Here is a 10,356-nt window from a genome sequence, read left to right as displayed (position 1 = left end):
AATAATATATCAATACTGGCCCATCGATTGTAACAAAATACCATACAAATGTAAGATGTTAATAATAAAGGAGGGCTTCCCTGGTGGCACAGTGGTTGAGAATCCACCTGCCAATGCAGGGGACACGGGTTCGAGCCCTGGTCCGGGAAGATCCCACATGCCATGGAGCAACTAAACCCGTGCACCACAACTACCGAGCCTGCGCTCTAGGGCCCGCGAGCCACAACTACTGAGCCCGCGGCCACAACTACTGAAGCCTGCGCACCTAGAGCCCGTGCTCTGCAACAAGAGAAGCCACCGCAATGAGAAGCCTGCGCACCGCAACAAGGGGAGTCCCCACTCGCCGCAACTAGAGAAAGCCCGCGGGCAGCAATGAAGACCCAACACAGCCGAAAATAAAATAAATAAATAAATTTAAAAAAAATAATAGAGGAAATTGGAGGGCACGAGGGGCTATGCTGGAACTCTGTACTTTCTACTGAATTTTCTGTGAACCTGAAACTGCACACACAAAAATGTCTATTAATTAAAAAACATCTATTCAGAGGGGACTTGAGCCTTCCAAATTGTCACAAAGCAGAGCAGAGTAGTTAAGAACACAGCTTTTAGAGCCAGACTGCCTGGGTGTGAATCCTGGCTATACCACTTACTAATTTTGAGATTTTCGGCATTAAGTTCTCTGTGCCTCATTTCCTTCACCTATATAATAATAAATACAATAGCCCTTATCTCATATAATTCCTAGCTTAGAACAGTTCCTAGAACATAGTAAGTGCCATATAAGGGTTAGCTATTATTATTATTCATGTTCATCAATGAAATGACTCCATAAAGGCCAGATCCTTGTTCCTTTCCTCTCCTCCGACAAAAACATGAAACAACTTGCCCTAGAATAACATGAAGGTGGTGATTTCCTCCCTAGACACTGCAGGTTCAGAAGGTTCCAGGAGCAACAGAACATGTAGAGAAGATACCTTCTTTCAAAACCATATGTGATTTTCAAGGCTTACCTGATTCCTTTGGACTTAAGTTAACTCGGAAATCGTTTGGTAGGATCCGTCTGATTGAAGGCTTTGGCAGCTGCTGTGGAATACAGGAGAACACTGAGTAAAGCACTGGTTTCCAGCATGAAGAGAGAAAAATGTGTAAAATGTTCAATGGCATGCTTTATACAAGAGTGCAGCTTACCTGGCAGGAACAAATTTTTTTGCTGCAAGAGAAAGAAAACCATTCATTTAGACTCAATGACTTTTAAGGATACATTAAATCCTGAAACAATATGACTCTTTTCATCAGGGGTTGCAGACTCAGTACCTACACGGCCCCTGTAATTATCAGAGCCCAGACACAGCTTGGTGGCAACAAGGGGGCAGGGCAGGGGATGCAAAGTGCGCACTCATGCCAAGGACACAGCAGCTTCCTAATGCAAGCGGATAGCAACATGCTCTGCTTGCCAGGTTCTGCTGTCTTCCAATTTGCCATGAGAAATCTCAGGTCTGGATTAGATGTGAAATTTCCTATTCTGTAAATGTCAGAACTTAATTCAAAAAATACTAAAGACTCTGTAGGTCAAACAAACCAGGAGTGTGGCTAGATGTGTTTGCATATCCCCTGAGATACTCCCATATTTAAGCCTGTATTCCAAATAAAATTTTTGGAAACATTTTATTGATTTTCCCAGGACCGCTAATTAGGGCAGCCTCATTGCAACAACTCCCAGGGGGACCACAGCATTCAATGTGAATAGCATCCCCTGGAGTTGTACCATGTTAGCACACTAACATTTGCATTTCCTGAAACTCTTTCCCTAAGACTTCTGCTTAATTACCCTGCAGTTTATTAGTGTTTAATGACTAGTGACTAGATTCTAATTACTTTTTAAATCTGTGAGAGATAACGTGACTCATCAATGAGAAAATAATTTTTTTCAAAAACCTTTTTGGAGTACATTCATAAATGCCCTTACCTTTCTTCTGAAGGCGTTTCAGAAGCCAGAGGAGAAATGATGCTAATGTCATGAGGGAGACCCCAGCAGCAGAAAGTCCAACCGCCAAGGGAGTTTGGGACTTAGAAGGAGCTAAGGAAACAGAGGGGGGTAAACTGTCATGAGAAGGAATTAAATTCAAAGTCTTTCTGTTCTGTCCATTTGCCCTTTGTGCACTGATTACAGTGTACAAAGCAGAAGAGTCATCTAGTTCAATACATGAGGCAGAGACATGGTACTAAAGGCCTTAGAGGTCAGCCCCAAACCACCTTTTGCGAGCTTATCTCCCAGCCTGGCTAGGCAGAGCTCTAACCTACCAAGCTTTCACAGCACACCTTGGTTAACCTCTCTCTCTCTCTCTCTCTCTCTCTCTCTCTCTCTCTCTCTCTCTCTCTCTCTCTCTCGCTCTCTCTCTCTCCCTCCCTCTCTCCCTCCCTCTCTCCCTCTCTCCCTCCGTCCCTCCCTCCCTCCCTCTTTTTCTCACTCTCTCTCTCATTTCCCTTCCCACCCCCCACCTTTTCCCACTAGCTCTCCTTTTATCAAAATTCCACTGACATGTCACTTCTTCTGTTTTCTCTTTATCCCCATAAAATGAAATGTCCATCCACTAATGTTAACCTGGGTAACCTTTCTGACCTTTCTGGCTTGGATACACTGGGTAGTTCATTACTGCAGCCAGATAGCTTCCTTTCTTAGCTCCCTTTCTTCTCTCTTGTCCCCCAGACAACCACCATCAATCAATGCTTCACCTTCACAGGTAGGCAGCATCCCAGACCAGTGTCCTGTGGCACCACATGTCAGAGCCGCAGAGCCATTGAGCGTCCATCCTTCAGGACATGCAAATGTACACTTGGTGCCAAACACAGGCTCCCCACTGCAGTTTATGTCGATCTTTCCGGGAACCTCCAAACTTGAACACTGTACCGCTGCAAACGATAGGACATGGGTAGAGGTTAAGAAAAATCTACCGGAACGTTTTTAAAACGGGCAGAAAAGTCACCAGTAAGTGTAACTTATAAGCACTACTTAGTTTTCAGCATGTAGGAAATTAGGATCAAGTCCCTTGGGGCAATCTAGGTTCAGAAATGTTTTAAGGTACTTGACCTATACTCCTTTAAAGTCCTACCTTGGCAGGAGGGGACCTCCTGTGTCCACTGTCCCTGAGATGTGCACTCAAGTTGAGCCGATCCACGTAATTCAAAGCCTTCCTCACAGCTGATGGCACAGGAGGACTTGTAGGTAAACTCTCCAGTGGGGGAATGGGTACAGTTCACTGAACCACTTCTGGGCTGAGGGATAGCATCACATTTCACAGCTGGAAGACATGAGTGAGTACGTGAGAGGTTTGTTTTTATCGGGCAGCAACAGATTTCCCAAGGTAACCAAGTCCCTAGCTCTTCAATAGTGCTCACAGGAAAACTCACCCATGGACCCACTTTGGAAACTTTCAGAAGTACTAGAAACACTAGACTAGTTGTCTTTCAGAAGACAACTCACGTAGCCTCTCTCTGGGCTGGACAAAGCTTTCACGGGAAAGCAGAGCTACCAAAATTATGGTCAGAGAATAATGTAGTGGAACTGGATAGTACTTGGCATTTGACGACTGAACCCAGATCACTTTGGACAAAGGAATACTCAGAGAATTCAAGACTCTTCATTAGTCCCTGGACAAGTGGGAAGATGGCTGTGTTTTCTTTGAATTCCAGTCCCTTCATTGACAGGGGTACTAATTAAAGGACAGCCTTTAACAGGACCAGTGGTTCCTGAGCTCTGTTCTGATATGTGAAAGAAGTCAGGGTTAGGAGAAAGATTTTATGTAGTCAGGGAGCAACTTATGGGTCCTGGATGCTGACAGATGAGGCCAAAAAGAAAGGAGGATAAGAAGGCAGCCACAGAAAATTTGTCTGCTTTGCAGTTTGGTTTTTGTCTTGTGTCTTTTTCCACTGTAAATCATTCTGTGCTGTATCTGGCTACAAAAAGGTCAGTTCCTGATAGTGAAAACTGCTTGCTTTCAATGTTCTTGATCTTGCTGTATTAAATTAAATTAAACTAAATTTTAGCGCTTACGTATATATTAAGGGTGTCTCTATATCTGACACCACACTTGAAACATTTTCATCACTGCTAGTTATGAGCAATTTCAGAAGAAAGGTATGACAAGTACTTTGGAATCAAGTCATGTTCTCATAATCCTACTTTGTAAATTTTCTAATGTGATTTCCCTTCAGATTAAGATTTCTACTTACTCCATGCCAATGTCTATAAAGTTATATTAGTCCAGTACAGTTAAGAAACCAGCAAAGCATCCACTCTTACTACATACAATCCTTTCCCTGGACAGTTCTTTTATATGCATCTCAAAAATATAACATGAATGTTGCCCATCAGATCTGATTACTATAGTTAAAGTAGGCATCAGGTTTCATTTTCAGTGCTTCACATTTGAAGACTGCTGCTCTTTGAGAAAGGGAGAGTGTAAAGGAGACTCTCAGGCTTACCTTCACAAACTGGGACCTGCTGTGTCCATTGCCCCTGGGTAGTGCATTCAACCTGGGCTGGCCCCTGCAACACGAAGCCTTCTGCACAGGTGAAGTGGCAGGATGACTTATAGGTGAACTCTCCAGCAGGGGAGTGGCTACAGCTCACAGCGCCGTTCTGAGGATGGCTGATGGCATCACACGTCACAGCTGTAACACATGTCCCAATTTACATTAGCAGGTCTGGCTTTCCCATTTGGAGTATAGGTTGAGAAAAAAGAATGTTTACAATATAAATCCTGATGTAGAACTACCGTACCTTTACATGTTGGTTTCTTGTTGTCCCATATCCCAGAGGAGATACACTGCAGGTGCTGGGGTCCAGTGAGTTTATATCCTTCATTACACTCAAATTCACAGGTGGTGTTCCACAGGAAGCTTCCGTGGCTTTGGAAGCATTTCACAACTCCATTGACAGGACTTCTCAAAGCATCACACTTAGCCACTGGGGATTTGAAAGAACACCATGAACTTTACAGGAGAGTCACATATTCACTTCTTATTGAACTGGAATTTATAATACAGTAAGATAGATCAGAGGGTAGATTCCCAAAGCCCTGCGTTCATCCTTGGGGACATGCACACACCCAATAAAGTTTTTATGCTTTTTTCTTGATATTTTCATCTTCTCTGATTGACTCTGACTGTGCTAAATGGTTTCTGATCTATTTTATCAGATCTCTCATCAGGTCTCTGATCTATTTTACATAAGGCAAAACCAAAGAAAAATAACATATTCTAGATCAGGATTTATGACTAGTGATAAAAAAAACCAATCCCGACGTACACAGAACATTCATTTATTTTAACCCAGCATGACCTGGAGGAAAGAATTTTTTTGTCTTTGGCCTAAAAAGATAAGACAGAGAGAAAAGGGTATACTGAGGCTGCGTGATTACCATCCTCTTAAATTGGTCCAGTTGCATGGGTGAGGTTAAACAGAGAAAGGGGAAAGTCATTAAGATGTTAAGAGTATGGTTCCACTGTTTTATGTGTTTTCTTACAAATCACTGGAGCCTCAGAAACACTTATGTCAAACATAGGATCAAAACCTCTCTCAAAGCCAGCTGGTACCGTACTGGCCATATATATTGGCCAAGAGAACAAGTTTAATTAGAACTTGTTTAATTAGGACAAGTTTAAAAGAACTTTCCCTGATGTGCTGAAAATGGTATAAACTGGATAAAAAGTAAGGCAATGAGGGATGAGTTAGAGAATGTTCTGTGCCTTCTGAGAGAGACTTACTATTGCAGGCTGGAAGAGGAGCACTCCATTCTCCGGAGGAAGTGCACTGTGTGGCCTCCGGGCTGCTTGGGAGATAGCCCTCCCCACAGCTGACATAGCAGGAAGAATTGTAGCTGAATTTCCCCAAAGGGTCGTTGCAAACCAGGCTTCCATGCTCAGGGGCTTCCTGTGCCTGACAGGTCACAACTGAAAAGGGAAACCAAATCAATTCTTCTCCTCTCTCACCTTATCAGGTGGGAAGAACCCTGGAAACTATAACTACTGTTTATTGACTTTTTTTTTTTTTTTTTTGCGGTACGCGGGCCTCTCACTGCTGTGACCTCTCCCGTTGCGGAGCACAGGCTCCGGACGCGCAGGCTCAGCGGCCATGGCTCACGGGCCCAGCCGCTCCGCGGCATGTGGGATCTTCCCGGACCGGGGCACGAACCCGCGTCCCCTGCATCGGCAGGCGGACTCTCAACTACTGCGCCACCAGGGAAGCCCACTACTGTTTATTGAATAGCAGGCACTATGAAAATGTTGTGTCTGCATTTGTTCACATCATCCAAACCATAAGCCTGTGAAGTTGGTACTATATTGTCCTCATTTTACAATGAGAAAACTGGGACTCAGAGAGTTTAACTATGTTGTCAAGGTGCTGTAATTAATAAGTGGTGAATCTGGGATTCAAAGCCAGGAGGATCTGACTTCATAGCCTCAGCTCTTAACCACCTTCTGAAACCATATGCCCCAGGGAAGGGAAGGCATGCAGACCTGACTCCGAAGCCAGCGGACACAAAATCCTCCTACCATCTCTAGCGAAGAAAAAGGTGAGACCAAGCCTTACCTTGCTCACACTTGAGTCCCGTGAAGCCGGGGTGGCACTGACAAGTGTGGCTGTTGACGGTCTCTCTACAGTCACCGTGGCCGCTGCAGGATGTCGGGGTACAGGCAGCTGTGGAAAAGACAGTCTGTGATGACGATTGTTATTGTGCTTCAAATGAGTTTCTTTAGGAATTCAGGGTCAATAGTGTGTAACGGGGATGTCACCAATGATACAGAGTGCCAGAGATTTTAACAGAAGTGCTTGATGAAATGCCAAAGCTGAGTTTTAGGCTCAACCATTTTTTTTTTCTTTTGCGCTACACGGGCCTCTCACTGCTGTGGCCTCTCCCGTTGCAGAGCACAGGCTCCGGACGCGCAGGCTCAGCAGCCACGGCTCACGGGCCCAGCCGCTCCGCGGCATGTGGGATCCTCCCGGACCAGGGCACAAACCCGTGTCCCTTGCACCGGCAGGTGGACTCCCAACCACTGTGCCACCAGGGAAGCCCTAGGCTCAACCATTTTAAACCTTGATGTTAATGTCAGGGGTATAGCTGTAACTGGCTCCCCAAATAGAAAATTCCCTTTATCACAAACTCTAAAGAGAGTTCCCCTACGGCACATAAACAACAGGTAGCTAAAAATGTATCATGTGTTTGTACACACACTGTATATAAGTATAGACCTATATATATGCATATATGTATACATAAATATATACATTCTTGTCTACATTCACACAAAGAAGCAAAAACACATTCTGTTTTAAAACATCAAACAGAATGTTTTAAAACCGTATCTTTTAGAACATAAAATTCCCACAATAGAGACCAGTTTTTGCATACAGTCCACAATCTGTCAAGATGCTCACACACTGAATCTCCCTCCTACTGCTGCCACAAACTCCCTACCTGTGTAGCACAAGGCTAGCTTCTTTTTGCTGCATCTCTCATCGTTCCACTTGCCCGAGTCCTTTTCTCTCTTGATGTAGATCTCTACACAATCCTCGTTGCTTTGCTTATTGTTTGGTTCACCTGGAGCCCAGTTTGTGGCCTCTTCAGTCAAAGGCTTCTGGGTCCCTATCCAGGTCCAGGTATCGTTGACCTTTCTGATTCCGATCCAGTAATAACTTGGTGAATAGCTGAATGTGGAGTTCAGGTGTTTAATCTCTTCCTGGTTTTGAATTGCAACCAGATGTGTGTACCTTTGCTGGCAATAAGCACTGGCCTCATCAAACGTCATGGGTTCCGTGGAGGCGTTGTAAGACCAGGCTCCACTTTCCTTAAACAGGAGAAGCACTAAGGGGGAAAATGTGAAAGGAATGGGAAAGTTTAGTCCTGCTATGGTTTGACTCTGTTAACTGGACCTTTTGTTGTCTTTTTTTGGGCATCTAGTGGCCTTTGGGTTGACTCAACCTTTTTTCACCTTTTCCAAAGTAAGAATGGGTACGAATGGAGAAACTACCATTTACTGTGTATCTCTTTTGTGGTTGCCCTTCCACTTGGTGCTTCACCCACCATAACCTACCCAATATACCTGCCTAATAGTAGAATAATAATCAGAATAACTAAGCTTTGGGGGGCACTAAATATGCACTGTCGGAGGCACTTTACGTGACCCACAATACTGAATCCTCAAAATGCCTCTGGGAAATAGGTTATTTATGATCAACTCTTTATACGTAAGGAAGCTGAGACACAATGAGGTAAATTGCTCCTAGCCCAGGGCACAACACATTGTGAGGAGAGGCCAGGAATGGTGCTAAACAACCTACAATGCACAGGACAGCCCCCACAAGGAAGACTTATCTGGTCCAAAATGTCAGTAGTGCCAAGGATAAGAAACCCTTTTCTAACTACGGGCAGTGACTTACCGAAAGTGAGAGCAGAGAGAAACTGTGAAGCAATCATGACTTCAAGACTTCTTTTGATCCCAAGATTAGACTTGAAATGCTTTTCTGGGGGCGAAAGTACAAAATTAATTATAGAATGAAGTCCCAGGCTACCAGTTACTCAAATCATTCTACAATGATGCGTAGAGCGACCTCATAAGATTTTCAGATAAAGGATTGAAATCTTTTGCCACCATCTTCACTTCAAAGAAGTTTACCCAAATGAATACATGTAAAAGTTAAGATTCTCATCATTTAGGTCAAAGAGAAAAGCCAGGTTTTAACTTGTCTGAATACAATAAGAGCTTGCACAGATCTTTTATCGAAGGCTTCTTGACTATCTGTTCATATTAATAATCTGGGTTTCATGGCCAGATTAATTAAGTAAAAGACTTCTTGCACTTACCTGTTCGGTGAAGCAGTTGTTTCGGTGTCAGATTCCTCCTGAGTTGCTGCTGCTTCTGCCACTCTTGCAGTTCTGATGCGAGGTCAGCCAAGAACACTGGAGCTCTGCTCCTGCTGGAGCTGCTTTATAGAACGACGCTTCCTGTGAGTAATAGGAGGATATGTCCAAAGCCAGTAAAGAGGAATTCCCAGACAGCATCCAAAAAGTTTCCCAGGAATATCCATAATGCGAAAAATTACAATGATGTCAAAATGAATTCTCCTTTTTTACATACCTTTTAATTTTACATGAATTCTATTGATATGACACAAATGCATGGTTTTAATCCCCAAAACATAAAAGCTATGTCTTTAAATTTTTTTTACCTTTGCTTATTAGTAGTCCCTCTCCTGAAATTGTGGTAGCAATCAGAATTTCATCACCCTAAGCAAACTAAGAATAGTTGTGTCATCTATGGACTATGACCCTCAATTTTCCTACCCCATACCAGTCAATTATGTCATCACTCACTTTTTTTCTCTTTCTCACCTACCAACTCAATCCATTTTAAGGTACAATACCTAATTGGAATGAATCATGAAGTAAATGTTAATCCTCAGATTCTGTGTATAGTTATGGCTAAATTACTAGAAACAATATCTCCCACTTAAATGTCTGAAATAATGCCTTGTTTCTTAAATATAAGAAAAATGGGAAACAGACTTAGATATTCCTGTCGGGAAAACATTCGTGATTTGTTCAGTGAGAAAATAAAAATGAAAACTATATATACTCGTGTTTAATTTACCCAAATTTGGTTTAAAATTTTTTAATGTGAATTGCAAAAACATAAAAAATGTATCAAAATGTTAACAATGGATTTCTAGATGGCAGGATTCAGGGGTTATTTTTATAACTTTCATGTCTATTTTCAGGTTTTCCCAGTTTTTGCAATGACCCTCTATTACTTTTATAGTAAAAAGAACACAGTTTAAAGAATTCTGTGTCTAAATGCAACTGAAGGGTATATATATATATAATATATATATATATATATTTTATATATATAAAATATCACTGATTCCTGCTCTTTATACTGGCATTTCTTTGGGGCAGTTATATACAATCACCATTCCCCATCTCTGCATCTTGTTTAATTCAAACCGTAGAGACAGTAAATGGGAATCTTTTACTTTCCATGTTCTATAGAGATCAAGTGAAGCTAATATTCTATAATTACAGTTTTTTAGAATAGGACATCTGAGAATGTACTCCAAGCAGGCATGAAGTAGTAGTGGCAGGGGAATGAGGCGGGGAATAACAGGTTAATTTGTCTCATTACACATGTTAGCCCTGGCTCTTTCTATGCACATAAAGACCTAAGCCAAACAGGCAAAGAGAAGAAAAATTCCAATGAGTACAACTGATTTTAAAAATTAAATAAATAACCCAGTTAGCTAATTTAACTCGTAAAACTGCCTGGCTCTGAACAGAGACGTTATCATCCACCTCC

At 42.5% G+C, this 10,356-nt stretch overlaps 1 protein-coding gene across 1 annotated transcript; it reads right to left on the bottom strand.

Annotated features, from left to right (window-relative positions):
- Positions 1 to 1,025: 1,025 nt before the first annotated feature.
- Positions 1,026 to 8,477, bottom strand: SELE (selectin E; the record flags this gene model as incomplete). Its single annotated transcript, XM_079931835.1, has 11 exons — positions 1,026 to 1,083; positions 1,189 to 1,210; positions 1,967 to 2,077; positions 2,734 to 2,910; positions 3,111 to 3,299; positions 4,483 to 4,671; positions 4,781 to 4,966; positions 5,767 to 5,952; positions 6,593 to 6,700; positions 7,479 to 7,865; positions 8,441 to 8,477. 11 exons carry the CDS (start codon positions 8,475 to 8,477, stop codon positions 1,026 to 1,028), a joined length of 1,650 nt encoding a protein of 549 aa, XP_079787961.1.
- Positions 8,478 to 10,356: the final 1,879 nt, after the last annotated feature.

This window comes from Stenella coeruleoalba (genome assembly GCF_951394435.1).
Source record: "Stenella coeruleoalba genome assembly, chromosome: 1".
Classification (NCBI taxonomy): Eukaryota; Metazoa; Chordata; class Mammalia; order Artiodactyla; family Delphinidae; genus Stenella; species Stenella coeruleoalba.
The sequence above is the reverse complement of the archived record's forward strand: the minus strand, read 5'-3'. Positions and strand labels throughout refer to the sequence as shown.